We start from the raw sequence: 18,042 nt of genomic DNA on the forward strand, positions 1-18,042 counted from the left end.
GCTCGGAGCCTTCTGATTCCCAGCCGCGGCTGGGAGTTAAAAGGCTCTGGGCTCCCCGCCGCGGCGGGGAGCCCGGAGCCCCCTCTGATTCCCAGCCGTGGCTGGGAGTTAAAAGGCTCTGGGCTCCCAGCCGCGGCGGGCAGCGCGGAGCCTTCTGATTCCCAGCCGCGGCTGGGAGTTAAAGGGCTCTGGGCGCCCCGCCGCGGGGAGCCCGGAGCCCCCTCTGATTCCCAGCCGCGGCTGGGAGTTAAAAGGCTCTTGGCTCCCTGCCGCGGCGGGCAGCTCGGAGCCTTCTGATTCCCAGCCGCGGCTGGGAGTTAAAAGGCTCTGGGCTCCCCACTCTAGAGCTGGCCCTGGTGGGGGAGCTCCGCGGGCCGCAGGGAAGAGCTCCGCGGGCCGCATGCGGCCCGCGGGCCGCATGTTTGAGACCCCTGCTGTAAAGCATTTCCCATCCTGATTTTACAGAGATAATTTTTACCTTTTCTTTTTCTTTAATTAAAAGCTTTCTTTTTAAGAATCTGACTGATTTTTCATTGTTTTAAGATCCAGGAAATTGGGTCTGGACTCACCAGGAGTTGGTGGGGGGGAAAAAGGAGGGGGGATGGTTAATTCCTCTTTGTTTTAAGATCCAAGGAGTTTGGATCTGTGTGAAGCCTCTCAAGGCAACCCAGGGAGGGGAAAGTCTGGGGGGAAAGGAAGGGGGATGGTTAATTTCTCCTTTTGTTAAGATCCAAGGAGTTTGGATCTGTGTTCCCCAGGGAAGGTTTTTGGGGGGACAGGGAGTGTGCCAGACACTGATATCTGGATGGTGGCAGTGTTACCAGGTCTAAGCTGGGAATTAAGCTTAGAAGGGTCCATGCAGGTCCCCACATCTGTACCCTAAAGTGCAGAGTGCGGGAGGAAACCTTGACAGGCCTGATCCTTCTCTCACTTACACCAGGGTAAATTAGGAGAAACACCACTGGACTCCATGCAGGAAAGGAGAATTGGGCTCATAGATATGAAGGGCTTGATCCTCTGTGGCGCTGAGTGACATTGACTCTCATTGCCTGCAGTGCTGCGGGCACAGGGAGGTCTCCAGTATGGGGAGGGAGCACCATGCGCTGTACGGATGCCTGCTGGTGTCCCTGAGATCTGCTGGCCCCAGCAGTCCTATGCCAGCCCCACTTTTCCTCACCTGGCAGCTCAGTGTATGGGAGATGGCCTCCACATGCACCTCTGAGATCGGGTCGTTGTTGGAGGAAGAGGCCTCCACGATCTGTCCCAGAACCTGCAACAGACAGGGAGAGGCATCTGGTGGAGACGACACAGGGGAGCAGCATATCTGAGCTGCGCAGACACAAGCTCTTCGCTCATAGAGACTCCTGAGGCACCTAAGTCTCTGTGTGTGTCTGCTTCACCCCAGGAGGGCTTCACTATCTCTGGAAAGAGTGAAGTGGGGAGCTCTTGTAACACCGACAGACCCCAGTTGTTGATGGGCGGGATTGAACCTGGGACCTCCGGAGCTTAGTGCATGAGCCTCTACTGCATGAGCTAAAAGCCATGTTGCTCTTAGCTAAGGCTGTAGAGTAGACTCATTAATCTCGCTCTAAGTGGTCTTGGTGCCACTAGATGGGACAGAGCACCACACCCAGAAGGTGTGTGGGTTACACTCTGCCCAGTGCAGAGGCCCTGCCAGACTAGGGCCAAATTCTGCTCTGACCCTGGTGCAGCTCACTGCCATGATGGAGTCACTCCCTGCCTCACATGAGTGGAACAGGGGAATTGGGGGCTGCAGGAGGACATTGTGAGGACCCATGTGGATTCAGGCCCTCTCCTCCTGAATCCATGTTCACATCTGTCCTCACCAAAAGCTATGGGTGCTCCAGCCCCAAAGCAGCTATGGACCGAGTATACTGAGTGTAATCACTAAGGGCAGATTCAGCAACCAGAAGCACTGACCCATGGGCCCGTCACACAAGATGATAGGAGGAGCTCTGCATAGTTACTCAGGGGTAAAAGCATCTCTCTCAGCTCTTCAGGTAGACACAGATGGCTCCACACATGCACGGCGTGGCTGTGGGGGAGGCTTGGTCCAGGGCTGAGACAAAGTTCATTACAGAGCAGCTTTGCCCCTCAGGGATACCACGCTGGGGACAAACCCTGCCACATTCAGGAACCAATCTGCACAGGTACATCCCTGCCTCGGCCCCTTACTCCAGGGTTCATGCTGTAGACTCTCCCCCAATGCCCCCTGGGCTCATGCTGCTGTAGCCTCCAGCCCCGGGACACATGGGTCTCTGCCAGTGATTTCCCTACACCCCCCCAGGGGGGGGTGTACACCCCCCTGAATTTTCCCAACACCCCCCCCAAGTTTTGTGAGCTAGTTACATACCAATTTAGTGACTGTTTGGAAATCTGAATTTAAACTGAAACATTAATACACACTTTAAAAGCTTATACAGTATATGATAAAATACGTGTATCTGAAAAAGTATAAGAGATTTGAAAAGTATGAACATAGACTAGCTTCCTTGCTTCCTTATACAGCTGTTTTTTATGATGTCAGTGCATTGATTTCGGTGATGTTGGCCAACCTAATAATTTCAAATGATGATTTGTAAGCAAAGTCTAAATGAGCTCTCCCTGACAGCTAGTGATGAGCTGGGGCTAAGGCTTCAGGGCCAGATTATATTTACATTCACACCTAATCTACGTAGGTATCCAGCAAACAGAGCTGTGTTGTCCAAGTGATAGATTTTGGCTGGGGTTGGGTTACAAATCACTTGAATGTGGGGGGAAAGGGGGATGAAATGTTGTTCTTATTGTATGAGTAAAGGGCAGTAGAACTGTACTTAGCCTGTGATGATCTGAAGGCATCAAGAGAGAGGGTGGGGACCTGTCCCCCTCCACTGTTTAAAGACAGAGCTGATTAGGCTCCATAGTCTTTTGTTCTGTTAAGTGATCACTGCAGCTGAAATCACTGACAATCAGGTCTAAGTGCTTAGTCCTGTTGTGGGGACAGTGTTCCTGTGGGTACAGTGTTTTTGTGTAAGAGACAGCCCATACTGCACTAGCAGTGAGGTTCCCCCACTGAGAGCTCAGCTGAAATCACTGAGAGCTGGTGGAACCTCAAGAGACCAACTCACAGAGGTCACAGTGGTAGGTGACAGCAGAAGGTGACTGTTCAGGGCCATTGGCAACAGAGCAGTGGAGTGAACGGTGGCACAACGAACAGCAGTGGCCAGAGTGAACTGTGCCTTTTTGTCCCCCACCTGGGAGGTGTACTCACGTGAAAGCACCTCTGAACTCTGAGTGTCCACTGACCAAGGACAACACTGGTGAGTGGGGTGTGGTGGAGGGAAAAGTGAGGGCCACGTTAAATAAACATTTGTTTGTTGGACTATATTTTACTCACTTTGCTCCAGAATGCTAGATTTGTGACTGGGAATGGAAACTTATATAAATATGTTTCCCAGTAGGCCAAGTTTTTTAAAATGCAGTATTTGCCAAGGTTGTTATCTCACATTGTTGCTATCTTGGGAGGTCATTATGTTGGGGAGTTTCTGTACTAAACATTTTTATTATAATTAATTTTTACATAAGAATGGTCATACTGGGTCAGACCCATGGTCCATATAGCCCAGTACCCTGTCTTACAACAGTGGTCAAGGCCAGGTGCTTCAGAGGGAATGAATAGAACAGGGAATCATCAAGTGATCCATCCCCTGTTGCCCATTCCCAGCTTCTGGCAAACAGGCTAGGGACACTCAGAGCATGGCGTTGCATCCCTCTCATCCTGGCTAATAGCCACAGATGGACCTGTTCTCCAGGAATTTATCTAGTTCTTTTTAAAATCCTGTTATAGTTTTGGTCTTCACAGCATCCCCTGGCAAAGAGTTCCCTGGGTTGACTTTATATTGTGTGAAGAAATACTTCCTTTTGTTTTTTTAAAACCTGCTGCCTATTAATTTCATTGGGTGTCTGCTAGTTCTTGTGTTATGTGAAAGATTAAATAAAATTTCCTTATTCACTTTCTTCGCACCAGTCAAGATTTTGTAGACCTCTATCATATCCCCATTAGTCATCTCTTTTCTAAGCTGAAAATTCCCAGTCACTTTAATCTCTTCTCCTGTTTCATACCCCTCATCATTTTAGTTGCCCATCTCTGTACCTTTTCCAATTCCAATATATATTTTTTAGGATGGTTGACCAGATCTGCACACAGTATTCAAGGTGTGCACGTACCATGGATTTATATAGAGGCAATATGATATTTTCTGTCTTATTATCTATCCCTTTCTTAATGATTCTCAACATTGTTTGCTTTTGTGACTGTTGCTGCACATGGAGTGGATGTTTTCAGAGATCTATCCACAATGACTCCAAGATCTCTTCCTTGAGTGTTAACAGCTAATTCAGATGCCATCATTTTATATGTATAGTTGAGATTGTTTTCCAATGTGCATTACTTTGCATTTATCAACATTGAATTTAATTTGCCATTTTGTTGCCCAGTCACCCAGTTTTGTGAGATCCCTTTGTAGCTCTTCGCAGTCTGCCTGGGACTTAACTATCTTGAATAGTTTTATATCATCTGCAAATTTTGCCACCTCACTGTTTACCCATTTTTCCAGATGAATATGTTGAATAGGACTGGTCCCAGTACTGACCCTTCAAGGATACCACTATTTATCTCTCTCCATTCTGAAAACTGATAATTTATTCCTACCCTTTGTTTCCCATCTTTTAACCAGTTACTGATCCATGAGAGGACCTTCCCTCTTACCCTATGATGGCTTACTTTTCAAAAGTCAATTTAAATTAAATACATTTTTTTTTAAATTATATATTTTTTTTAGAAATCTAGATCTGTTATGTGTTTTGGTGTAACTTGCATTTCCCTTATGTTAAATTTGCATTATCCTAACAAAACATTTACTTTATTCACTTTCTTCACACCAGTCAAGATTTTATAGACCTCTAGCATATCCCCCCTTAGTCGTCTCTTTCCTAAGCTGAAAATTCCCAGTCATTTTAATTTCTTCTCCTGTTTCATACCCCTAATAATTTTAGTTGCCCATCTCTGTACCTTTTGCATTTCTAGTATGTCTTTTTTGGGATGCGGTAACCAGATCTGCACACAGTATTCCAGGTGTACATGTGCCATGGATTTATATAGAGGCAATATGATATTTTCTGTCTTCTTATCTATCCCTTTCTTAAAAAAGCAAAGGTTTCAGAGTAGCAGCCGTGTTAGTCTGTATTGCAAAAAGAACATAAGCTTTCGTGGGCTACATCCGATGAAGTGGACTGTAGCCCACAAAAGCTTATGCTCAAATAAATTTGTTAGTCTCTAAGGTGCCACAAGTACTCCTGTTCTTTTTAAAAAAGCAAACAGAATGTTGGGACTCACTGACTGCCGCTGCCCACTGAGTGAATGTTTTCAGAGAACTATCCACAGTAACTGCAAGATCTTTCTTGAGTGTTAACAGCTAATTCAGACTCCTTCATTTTGTATGCATAGTTGAGATTGTTTTCCAATGTACATTACTTTGCATTTATCAACATTAAATTTCATCTGCCATTTTTGTTGCCCAGTCACCCAGTTTTATGAGATCCCTCTGTAATTCTTCGCAGTCTGCCTGGGACTTAACTATCTTGAATAGTTTTGTATCATCTGCAAATTTTGCCACCTCACTGTTTACCCATTTTTCCAGATCATTTATGAATATGTTGAACAGCGCTGGTCCCAGTACCGACCCCTCAGGGATACCACTATTTATCTCTCTCCATTCTGAAAACTGATAGTTTATTCCTACCCTTTGTTTCCCATCTTTTAACCAGTTACTGATCCATGAGAGGACTTTCCTCTTACCCCATGATGGCTTACTTTTCAAAAGTCAATTTAAATACTTTTTTTTTAAATGTATATATTTTTAGAAATCTACACCTGTTATGTGTTATAGTGTAACTTGCATTATTCTTATGTTAAATTTGCATAATCCTAACAAAACATTTACTTTATTCATATCTCTTTTATATATCTCATTGGTTCTGACACCCCCCCCCGTAAATTCGAACACCCCCCCTAATTTCAATTCCTGGGGAATCCACTGGTCTCTGCAGACATTGAGGGTCCTCGAGGCACAACGTGAGTCTCCTGCAGTCAGCAGGTGTGACAGAGACAAGGCCTGGCCCCGAAGCTGTGGAGCCAATGGTGACACCCCATCAGTGCACCCAGACCCAGCAGCTATAGACCCTGAGACACAGGAGGGAACCAAAACCTCAGCTAAAGGTGGAGAGAGGGCGACTCTCACCCACAGCCCCAGGCTGTTCAGATCCCAGGGTTTTGTTCAGCTCTTTATAAGGACAGGTTCAATCTGTGCAGTTGGTGTCCAGCTCTGGCTTTGGGGTGGGAACCCCCAGGGTCACAGAGTGCTGGGATCCAGGACCAGATCAGCTCTGTCTCTACCCACCGTGTAGAACAAAGGCTCTGCCCAAATGGGTGATAGGGTGGTACTGTACCACTGACAGCTGTGACCTTGCCCAGGATAAGGAGGGGTGTTAGAATATAGATAGTCAGGCCTGCCGGTAAAGGCCTAGACTTTAAGACCTTAGGTGTATTTTTATCACTTAGTTAGTTATAGAGGTATTAAAACAAATAATCAAAATCACAGTCTGCCTGTGTATCGGCCTTCTCTGACTAGGATAGTCTGAGGCCTCGTTCTTTGGCTAAGGCCTTTGGCTAAGCAGCAGGGGCAGCCATAAGCTGGGAAGCGTATGAGCACATCCTCATGTCCCAAACCAATCACATCGAAATAAGGTGCTATTGGGCTGTTGGGAAGACGATCCTGTCCTGATAGTGCCCATCACCACCAGATAAAGAAACAGATCTTAAGATGGATAAAGAAAACTTAGTTTGAGAGCAGCCTGTCTGGCAAGAAATCACTTCTCAATGGCTGTGGTTGTGAAACCCTCATTTCTCTCTGTTTTATCTTTACGGGCCCCACTTTTCTATTGTTAATCTGTCTGAGTCTCGAATTGTTTCTGTCGGCTGTAGAATTAATGTTGCCAGGTGTAAGTTAATTAGGGTAGTGGGATATAATTGGTTAGAAAATTATGTTACAATGTTAGGACTGGTTAGCGGGGCGGCTCTAGCCATTTCGCCGCCCCAAGCACAGCGGCACGCCGCGGGGGGCGCTCTGCCGGTCGCTGGTCCCACGGCTCCGGTGGACCTCCCGCAGACGTGCCTGCGGAGGGTCCGCTGGTCCTGCGGCTCCGGTGGACCTCCCACAGGCGTGCCTGCGGATGCTCCACCGAAGCCGCGGGACCAGCGGACCCTCCGCAGGCACGTCTGCGGGAGGTCCACCGGAGCTGCCAGCCGCCCTCCCGGCAACCAGCAGAGCGCCCCCCGCGGCATGCCGCCCCAAGCATGCGCTTGGCGTGCTGGGGTCTGGAGCCGCCCCTGCTGGTTAGTTAAATTTCAGTAAAATGATTGGTTAAGGTATAGCTGAGACTATTACTATATAAACTGGGGTCAAGCAGGAAGTGGAAGGGAAAATTGGCATCATGTTTGCTGGGGGGTGGGAACAGGAACAGGCAACAGGGACATGGGGTAAACGCTCTGCAGTGTCAGAGCTGGGAAGGGGGACACTGGGGAACAGATTCTATTGGTGTGTAGAGATAAGCCCGACTGGCGTGAAGGGCTTCAGAATATGCCTGCTTGGAAACTTAAACCCCAATAAACATTGCATTGGCTGCACTTCGGACTTCTGGTCTGCTTTCTGTCTACGTGACAAGAACCAGCAGAAAGGGTGAAGGGAAAGCCCTCTAACAAAGGGGAATTCCCCTGGCAGCATAAAGGACCTCAGGTGCTTCAGGAGCTCCTGCATCATTGGGTCAAAATAGCAGACAGTGAGGGTGGCCAAGGTTTCACAGGCAGCTGCCTGGAGCTTATACTGGGAGCAATGTGTCTAACCCCCCTAGGCAGCTTTGAAAATCTCAAGCCTAGCCCAGAGAGTGCCCTGGAGAGGCCTCACCCCAGACAGGAAGACATGTCTCTTTGGAGCAGGGGATGTGGCTCTTCTAAGCAAACTCCTGGGCTTTTCCTCTGGGCAGAGGCACTTTACCCTGATCCTGATCCTGTGGGTGAGCAGAGCTGGTGTAACAGGACACAACCCCACTAGCACTGCACACGCTCACACCAGATGGGAGCCTGGCACAACCCCACTGGCACTGCACCTGCTCACCACAGATGGAAACCTGGCACAACCCCACTGGCACTGCACCCGCTCACCACAGATGGGAACCTGGCACAACCCCACTGGCAGTGCACCCGCTCACCACAGATGGGAACCTGGCACAACCCCACTGGCACTGCACCCACTCATCCCAGATGGGAGCCTGGCACAAACCCACTGGGACTGCACCCGCTCACCCCAGATGGGAGCCTGGCACAGACCCACTGGCACTGCACCCACTCACCCCAGATGGGAGCCTGGCATGGCCCCACTGACTCCATTGGCACTGCACCCGCTCACCCCAGATGGGAGCCTGGCACAACCCCACTGGCACTGCACCCACTCACCCCAGATGGGAGCCTGGCATGGCCCCACTCACCCCATTGGCACTGCACCCGCGCACCCCAGATGGGAGCCTGGCACAACCCCACTGGCACTGCACCCACTCACCCCAGATGGGAGCCTGGCATGACCCCACTGACCCCACTGGCACTGCACCCATTCACTCCAGATGGGAGCCTGGCACAACCCCACTGGCACTGCACCCGCTCACCACAGATGGGAGCCTGGCATGACCTCACTGACCCCACTGGCACTGCACCCATTCACCCCAGATGGGAGCCTGGCACAACCCCACTGGCACTGCACCCGCTCATCCCAGATGGGAGCCTGGCATGGCCCCACTCACCCCATTGGTACTGCACCCGCGCACCCCAGATGGGAGCCTGGCATAACTCCACTGACCCCAATGGTGCTGCACCCATTCATCCCAGATGGGAGCCTCGCACAACCCCACAGGCACTGCACCCGCTCACCCCAGATGGGAGCCTGGCACAACCCCACTGGCACTGCACCCGCTCATCCCAGATGGGAGCCTGGCACAATCCCACTGGCACTGCACCCGCTCATCCCAGATGGGAGCCTGGCACAATCCCACTGGCACTGCACCCGCTCATCCCAGATGGGAGCCTGGCATGACCCCACTGACCCCACTGGCACTGCACCCAGTCACCCCAGATGGGAGCCTGGCATGACCCCACTGACCCCACTGGCACTGCACCCATTCACCCCAGATGGGAGCCTGGCACAACCCCACTGGCACTGTACCCGCTCACCCCAGATGGGAGCCTGGCACAACCCCACTGGCACTGCACCCGCTCACCCCAGATGGGAGCCTGGCATGGCCCCACTGACCCCATTGGCACTGCACCCGCGCACCCCAGATGGGAGCCTGGCATAACTCCACTGACCCCAATGGTGCTGCACCCATTCATCCCAGATGGGAGCCTCGCACAACCCCACAGGCACTGCACCCGCGCACCCCAGATGGGAGCCTGGCATGACCCCACAGGCACTGCACCCGCTCATCCCAGATGGGAGCCTGGCACAATCCCACTGGCACTGCACCCGCTCATCCCAGATGGGAGCCTGGCACAATCCCACTGGCACTGCACCCGCTCATCCCAGATGGGAGCCTGGCATGACCCCACTGACCCCACTGGCACTGCACCCATTCACCCCAGATGGGAGCCTGGCATGACCCCACTGACCCCACTGGCACTGTGCCCATTCACCCCAGATGGGAGCCTGGCACAACCCCACTGGCACTGCACCCGCTCACCCCAGATGGGAGCCTGGCACAATCCCACTGGCACTGCACCCGCTCATCCCAGATGGGAGCCTGGCACAATCCCACTGGCACTGCACCCGCTCATCCCAGAATGGAGCCTGGCATGACCCCACTGACCCCACTGGCACTGCACCCATTCACCCCAGATGGGAGCCTGGCACAACCCCACTGGCACTGCACCCGCTCACCCCAGATGGGAGCCTGGCACAACCCCACTGGCACTGCACCCGCTCACCTCAGATGGGAGCCTGGCATGGCCCCACTGACCCCATTGGCACTGCACCCGCGCACCCCAGATGGGAGCCTGGCATAACTCCACTGACCCCAATGGTGCTGCACCCATTCATCCCAGAGGGGAGCCTGGCACAACCCCACAGGCACTGCACCCGCGCACCCCAGATGGGAGCCTGGCATGACCCCACTGGCACTGCACCTGCTCACCCCAGATGGGAGCCTGGCATGGCCCCACTGACCCCATTGGCACTGCACCCACGCACCCCATATGGGAGCCTGGCATAACTCCACTGACCCCAATGGTGCTGCACCCATTCATCCCAGATGGGAGCCTGGCACAACCCCACAGGCACTGCACCTGCGCACCCCAGATGGGAGCCTGGCATGACCCCACTGGCACTGCACCCACTCACCCCAGATGGGAGCCTGGCATGACCTCAGTGACCCCACTGGCACTGCACCCATTCACCCCAGATGGGAGCCTGGCACGACCCCACTGGCACTGCACCCGCTCACCCCAGATGGGAGCCTGGCATGGCCCCACTGACCCCATTGGCACTGCACCCGCACACCCCAGATGGGAGCCTGGCATAACTCCACTGACCCCAATGGTGCTGCACCCATTCATCCCAGATGGGAGCCTGGCATAACCCCACAGGCACTGCACCCGCTCACCCCAGATGGGAGCCTGGCACAATCCCACTGGCACTGCACCCGCTCATCCCAGATGGGAGCCTGGCACAATCCCACTGGCACTGCACCCGCTCATCCCAGATGGGAGCCTGGCACAACCCCACAGCCACTGTACCCGCACACCCCAGATGGGAGCCTGGCACGACCCCACTGGCACTGCACCCACTCACCCCAGATGGGAGCCTGGCATGACCCCACTGGCACTGCACCTATTCACCCCAGATGGGAGCCTGGCATGACCCCACTGGCACTGCACCCGCTCACCCCAGATGGGAGCCTGGCACAACCCCACTGACCCCAATGGTGCTGTACCCATTCATCCCAGATGGGAGCCTGGCATGACCCAAAATTCACCAGCCTGGCCTCCAAACCAGGGGACTGGCTCCAAAGTGCCAGATGTTTGTAACGTGTCAGTTGTGTTATTTGCTCTGTGTCTTATTGCTGAATCCCACCCCACCCCCATGTGTAGGGAAAATGGCACCCTGGATGAATTTGTATTTTTGTGCCCCTGGCCCCCACTGCCTCCCTAGGCTTCCCCCCCCCCCCATTGCCCCGGGCTCCACTGCCTCCCCCCCCCATTGCCCCAAGGTCCCTTCCGCGGCCTCATGCCCCAGGCCCGCCCTGTCCTTCCCTCTTGACCATGGTGCCCATGCACAAGGCTGGCCCCGAGCCCTGCTGCTGTCTGGGCTGGGTATGGGGCGCTTGTGAGCAGCATTTCCTTTTGGGCTACTGCCTGCTGGGCTGCACAGGGGACAGAGTTCACTGGCCAGCTGGCAGGAAGGAGGAACCGCCTGGGCTTGGGACAGTCCCAGAAGGCGCAGGCAGTCGGGGGTGTGGGGGAGAAAAGCCCGCCGGCTTGCAGCATGTGCAGGTGGGACTAGGAGTCGGGCTGGGAAACCAGGTGGGGCAGCGAGCAGGGGGGCTCCATTTGGGAGCAAAGAGGCTGGCGCTGCTGCCGTGTCATGCTGCACCATGCAGGCAGCGAGGAGGAGCTTGAGCCCTTTGCTTCTTGACACATGACCCCCCAACCACGGTGCCCACCACTAAGGCCAGCCCTAGTCTTGAACTGGTATTGGCCAAATGAGGTGGAGAATAAAGTCTTTTCCTGTGACTCAGGTTATCAAAGGAATCTGCCAGTCCCACTCTTGACCTGACAAAGGGGAGATATTTGGTGGCCACTGAACTCTCCAGCAACTCATCCACTTTAGACATAGGATATGGGTCATATTTCAAGAGTGCATTTATCTTCCGGAAATCCATGGAAAAATGGATTGATCTGTTCAGCTTTAGCCCAAGTACAATGGGATTCCTCCACTCACTAGGGGATTCCCCAACGACCCCTAGGTCCAACACAGCCAGTAGCTCCTTGCAGACCATTTCCCACAACTTCCGTGGAATGGGTTGTAGATTCTCAGGAACCTTTTCCGCTGGTTTGGTATCCACATGATGGTAGGCTAGGTGGGTTTGTTCAGGCATTGAACAAGGAACAGACACCAAGGAACAGTTCAAGCCCCCTCCCAGTGCTGGTATCCTGGTTCCTTTCTGCTCAAGCAAATTAAATCTAAGGTTCTATATGAGCTCCCCTGCCTTTCCCCAAAACATTCCCCAGTGCATGAAGCTATCAGCCCAGACATGGGAGCTGAAACCTTCTCAAACGGGAAGACAAGTTACCCTATTTTGCTCAGTCAAACTCTCAACTATATATATTGCTCATGATATCGGGGGACTGGGAAGGGCTCAGCTTCCTAGGCAGAGAGTCTGAATGGGGCTGTGGGAGGCTCTTGTTGTTCTGCACACAGGGGTGGCTCTAGACATTTCACCGCCCCAAGCATGGTGGTACGCCCGCGGGGAGCGCTCTGCCGGTCGCCGGTCCTACGGCTCCGGTGGACCTCCCGCAGGCATGCCTGCGGAGGGTCCGCTGGTCCCGTGGCTCCAGCGAAGCCGCGGGACTAGCGGACCCTCCACAGGCACACCTGCGGGAGGTCCACTGGAGCCGCGGGACCAGCGGACCCTCCGCAGGCATACCGCCGAAGGCAGCCTGCCTGCTGCCCTCCCGGCGACCGGCAGAGCGCTCCTTGCGGCATGCCGCCCCAAGCACACGCTTGACGTGCTGGGGCCTGGAGCCGCCCCTGTCTGCACAGCCTGTTTGGAGGTGGACACCGAATAAGAACCTAAGCACTAGTGATCACTCAACACCACAGATATGACGCGCAGCCCACTTCCACAGCCTGTCTCTTTAGCACCATTGGGTTCCGCGCTTCCAGAGGGATTTTCTGGGTGCTTGAGAAATGATCTTCCTCCCCTCCCTGTATCAGACCCACTTACAAAGGCCAGAGATGGATTTGCAGTGAATTCCACCTAGTGCTCCTTGTAATGTGTTCCATAGCTGGGACAAGTGGTCTCAGGGACCAAGAGATCCCGGTTAAACTACATGCTGTTGTGCTGGCTCCGCAATCAATCAATATCTCTGAAGGGGGTGGTGGGGAGAAGGTGTTTCTTGGCCTATTGAATTGCTATGGGAAGTTTGTTCCTCTGCTCCGCGCTATCTGCAACTATAGGTTCAACAGTTGTTACCTTCCGATCCTCTGGGGCAGTCGCTGACAGATTGTACATTCCTGTAAGCAGCTCAACCACGTCATTCTTCAAGTCCTTCAGAACCCTTAGCAGTGCAGCATCTGTGGACTCATTGCTCAAATTTATCAGTTTGTTCCAATACCACCTCCGTGGGCATCTCACTCTCATAGTTCTTCATCTCTATTACTGCCCATGTCTGGCGTTGGTGTCTCCCCAACAATCGCTGAAGACTGAGGCAAAGAAATCATTTAGCCTCTCTTCAGTGTCCTTATCCTACAATAATTGCTCCATGGAGGTCCAGTGGACCTACTGATTTCCATGCAGGCTTCCTGCTTCTGACGTACTTAAAGAATTTCTTGCTGGTTGTTTTTATAGCTTTAGGTATTTGGTCTTGTCATTTTGCTTCCGTCTCTGATTTGAGGGGTGTGGGCCTTTACAGACTCTGTTATAGCAGCCTCCAGGCAAAATCTAATTTTAATGTCTTGACTTTTGATTGCAGTGCCTTCCTCATTTCATTAAATCTCACTGTCTAAAGATTAGCATCACCATGCTACCTTCCCTCCCCCCGACCCCGAATGTTGAATTTAATTATACTGTGGTCACAGTTACTTAGTGGCTCAAGTATCGTTACTTCTCACACCGACTCCAGAGAGTCTTACTTTGGATGAAGTCATGAGCACCCTCTCTGCATGTGTCCTCTGCTCCTAACCGTTCCAAGAAACAATCATTGAAGGTGCCAAGAAATTGCATCTCTAAACCTTGCACTGTGAATACTTGACCATTTTAGACAAGGGTTGCTGACGTCTCCCCTTATTCCAAGCTTCTTAGACTTTGTTGTCTTTGATCACTCCTGTATCCTTCACAGCTTTTTCCTGACAGGGAGCCCTTATTGGGCAAGGCTGTTTTCTCCACAGAAACAATGGTGACCTTTTCCAAGACCAATATACAAGCTGAAAAATTCCCCCCTTGCAGCAAACCTGATGCCACACAAAGGAGGCATTAGAGAAAACACGCTTCTGCTTGTGTGGGATCCCAGGGGCCCCCTTTGACTAGGTATACATTAGGTTTTACTGTGAGTTAGTTGATTGCCAGTTGATTTTTTGCAGGGGAGGAACTGGAAGCCCTTGTACCATTAGACACCACTTTATGTAAATTTGGGTAGTTTTTATGCAGTTCTAAAGTCCATTGTTTTTGTCACAATATGTTGCCAGGTTTTCAAATGAATCAACTTACAATAATAAAACAGGACTGTTTAGCACCTCCAGGGCCAAAAGTGGCCTGTAGACCACAGGTCTGACTCCACTGTGATCGACAGATCCAATGGCTAGATGTGCTTCATCTCCTGCCAGGCCCTGGGGAGAAGGGCCAAGAAGGCAATCCTGAGTCACATCCTGTGATATCGGAGCACCTGAAAGAGAGCAGTAGAGCAGTGCTGACACCAGGGGGCCCTTACATCAGCCTCTGCCTGATGGTGGAGCTTCAAAATGAGCACTTCTGACCATGGACTGCATCTCTGGTAGTGGAAAATGGTCTTCTCACAGCAGCCATTTTTGATTGGCTGTGACTCTCTAAGCAGGAAAGTCCATCTCAAAGTTCATGGGTCAATGCAGCAGTAGCTCCAGGGTCCAGGAGCTGTAGATTGAAGAGCCTTGCTCCAATGGGCTAACTGAGTGTTAAAACAATTCTGTGTGATCTTCCAGCTGCACCCCGGGAATGGGTTTGTTTCTACTAGAGGACACTATGTTCCTGAGAGAGCATTTCCTGGGTTCCCGGCTGAACCAAGTGATGATGGAGGAGTTTGAGGAGTAATTGCAGATCCTGGGCTTAGAGATAAGGTACTCAGCACATTAGAGCATTTGGTACATCCATGAGAGCCTTATGACTGAGATTTCAGACTTGTGATCATTCGGTGTGGGCAGTAATTGAATGTTACTCCATGTCATTACAGGAAGCAGACACCAGTCACACATGCTGGCGAGCACGTTACATAGAGGACACCTGTAAATATGAAGAGGAAGCCAAATGTTACTTACCCCAGTCTCTGCAGTTTGCAATTTGGATGTTTCAGTCCCTCACACAGCAGCTGCACTCCTGAATCTCCCAGAGAAACATTATCACGCAGCTCCAGCTTCGTCAGGCTCTGGCTGGTTCTGAGAACAGCGGCAAGATACCCACAGCTGGCACCCTTGAGATCACAATTCCACAACCTGCAGGAGAGAGAAAACACCAAGCAAAGCAATCACTGCATGAACGGGACTCATCACAGCTGTTATAGGAGGTGGCCACACCCACCAGCCCCTCTACCCAATCAGCATAAAAAATGGGCCAGAAGTCCTGCCCTAGACCCTGTCCCAAGACTCATCCCTTGGCCAATGAAAAAACAATGTTGGGTGTGACATCCTGCTTAAGCCTCACTGCTTGCACTCCACCCTGACCAATCAACACTGAGAATGGACCAGCAATTTCAACTCCCAAAAACCTCTGCCATTAGCCAATAAGAAATAAGGTTTCGGGTAATTCTTCCTCCCTAAGCACTGCCCGGTCCAACCAGAATTCAGCCTGGGCAGAAGGCTGGCCCTTAAGTCCCACCCACTCAGCTCTCAACCAATCCATCTGGACGTGGTACTGATCAGCCCCAAAATGGTGCAACCCAGTCGGAGCAGCCCCATCGCTACAGGGAGGCTGTAGTGGGAGCCACCTCCCCGGGCAGCTGGGCCAGGCTCAGAGCAGGTGCTGGGAGATTCTGCTCCTCCCTGTCCCTGGCACTAGTTTGGTTGCTCCCGGTCGAATGCAGCCATCTGTCTATCTGTCCCTTCCACCAGCTCCCAGCTTTGATGATCAGGCCTGCAGAGGAGAGGCACTGCCAGGCCTAGCACTGGCAGCATCACACCCACCTTCCATTGAGACCAGGGAGCTAAGGGAGGAGATGAGTCCCATGAGAAAGGGGACCTCTGAGATTTGAGGAGAGCAACCATGTGAGCTTGTTCACAGGGCCTGTTCCAGGGTCCCTTGTGGGGTTATAAACTTCTGTTTATAACCCCACAAGAGGAGGGATAGCTCAGTGGTTTGAGCATTGGCCTGCTAAACCCAGGGTTGTGAATTCAATCCTTGAGGGGACCAGTTAGGGATCTGGGGGAAAAAAAAATTGGTCCTGCTAGTGTAGGCAAGGGGCTGGACTCGATGACCTTTCAAGGTCCCTTCCAGTTCTAGGAGATTAGTATATCTCCAATTATTACTATTACATAAGTTTGGCTGTGTTCTGTAAATCCCCTGCAGTCTGGGCTCCTGATGGAGTGAGCTGCCAGCCAGCTAAGCTGGGAATTATGGTAGCAGTCTGCTGCTTATCTCCATATGCTGCTCAAGGACCACCTGCAAGCATGTCTGTCACACACTGCTACTTCGCCCTTCCTCAAAGTCTCACAGGGAGCCTCCTTGACTCCCCTGACTGATTCCTCTCCACTCACAACTGCTGCTAAATCCTGCACATGTGTCCCAGACCCACCAGAACTGGCCCCTTGCACAACTTCCTCCATAACTATAGTTGCTTTGAAACTATGTCACTCTACCAAACGGGGAGGGGAGCCCACAAAGTTTGGGAGAGAAAGAAGGGCCCCTGAGGACAGTATAAGGGGAGACACGTCTCCAATTCTGTAGTCCTGACTCGGGCCCAGACATTAGAGACACACACATCCTATCAAGCACTTTACATAGAGGACATCTGTAAATACACAGAGGAGGCCAAATGCTACTTACCCCAGTGTCTGTAATTTGCAGTTTGGGTGTTTCAGTCCCTCACACAGCAGTTGCACTCCAGAATCTCCTATACACTGATTATAACCCAGGTCCAGCTCTGTCAGGCTCTGGTTGGTTCTGAGAACAGCAGCAAGACGCCAACAGCTAGTGATGCTGAGGAAGCATCCATTCAACCTGCAGGAGAGAGCAATGCAGAGGAGAGCGATCATGGCATGTATGGGGCTCATCACAGCTGCTCTGACAGGTGGTGGAGAGAGAGGAGGAGCACTATCAGAAAACCAGGAAATACTCAGTTAAGGTACCTTGCAGAGAGATTTCTCAAGCAAAAAGAGCTTGATCCTTTCTCCTGAGCCTTCTGAGTGCACTTTGGGAAGGAATGATGCACCGAGTGATATTCTGGTACACGTCCCCCCCTGAGATAGATAAGGCATGGACATGAGTCTGCTATGATGTAGAAAGTTGTACAGGGGGTAGGACCCTTGTACAGGGTAGCAAAAGGGGAGAGAGAAAAACTATTTAGATTTTTTGTTAAGGCAACAGGCAAAGGAAGGTTAAGAGAGCTTGTGTACTCTAGTTTATCTATAACACACCTATCGCTAAGTCACACAGTGAGCAAGGGACACAAACACTGCAAGTGTTGCACTTCAGAGCCATGGGTGATAAAAAGAAATTGAGGGGCAGTCAGTCCTGCTCTGTCCTTTATGCTTTCAGCTGGGGAGGTGTCAGAGCACACCCGAGGCACAGGTGTGGCCCCAACAGACACTGCTATTCAAAGAACCTGATGCACACGGGGAGCATGCAGACCAAGAGTGGAACCCGTATGGACAATCACTTGAGGAATGAGTCTATACTTATTTTGTCCTCCTTGGGACATTCCCTTTCCCAATGGGAATTTAATACTCGATATTTTCTTTAGTTAAAAAATGTCTACTGAAT

At 51.7% G+C, this 18,042-nt stretch overlaps 1 protein-coding gene across 1 annotated transcript in view; it reads right to left on the reverse strand.

Moving 5' to 3' along the window:
• Window positions 1-998: 998 nt before the first annotated feature.
• LOC123357007 (NACHT, LRR and PYD domains-containing protein 3-like) overlaps window positions 999-18,042 on the reverse strand; it is a 34,154-nt gene continuing 17,110 nt past the window's right edge. Inside the window, exons 7-9 of the mRNA XM_045000266.1 lie at window positions 17,107-17,280; window positions 15,387-15,560; window positions 999-1,270 (exon numbers count right to left, since the gene is read on the reverse strand). Of these exons, the coding sequence (XP_044856201.1) occupies window positions 1,186-1,270; window positions 15,387-15,560; window positions 17,107-17,280 (433 nt within the window). The 3' untranslated portion in view covers window positions 999-1,185. The remainder of the gene's footprint in view (window positions 1,271-15,386; window positions 15,561-17,106; window positions 17,281-18,042) is intronic.

The sequence above is a fragment of the Mauremys mutica genome, unplaced genomic scaffold (genome assembly GCF_020497125.1).
Source record: "Mauremys mutica isolate MM-2020 ecotype Southern unplaced genomic scaffold, ASM2049712v1 000184F_np12_subseq_742607:802116_obj, whole genome shotgun sequence".
Classification (NCBI taxonomy): Eukaryota; Metazoa; Chordata; order Testudines; family Geoemydidae; genus Mauremys; species Mauremys mutica.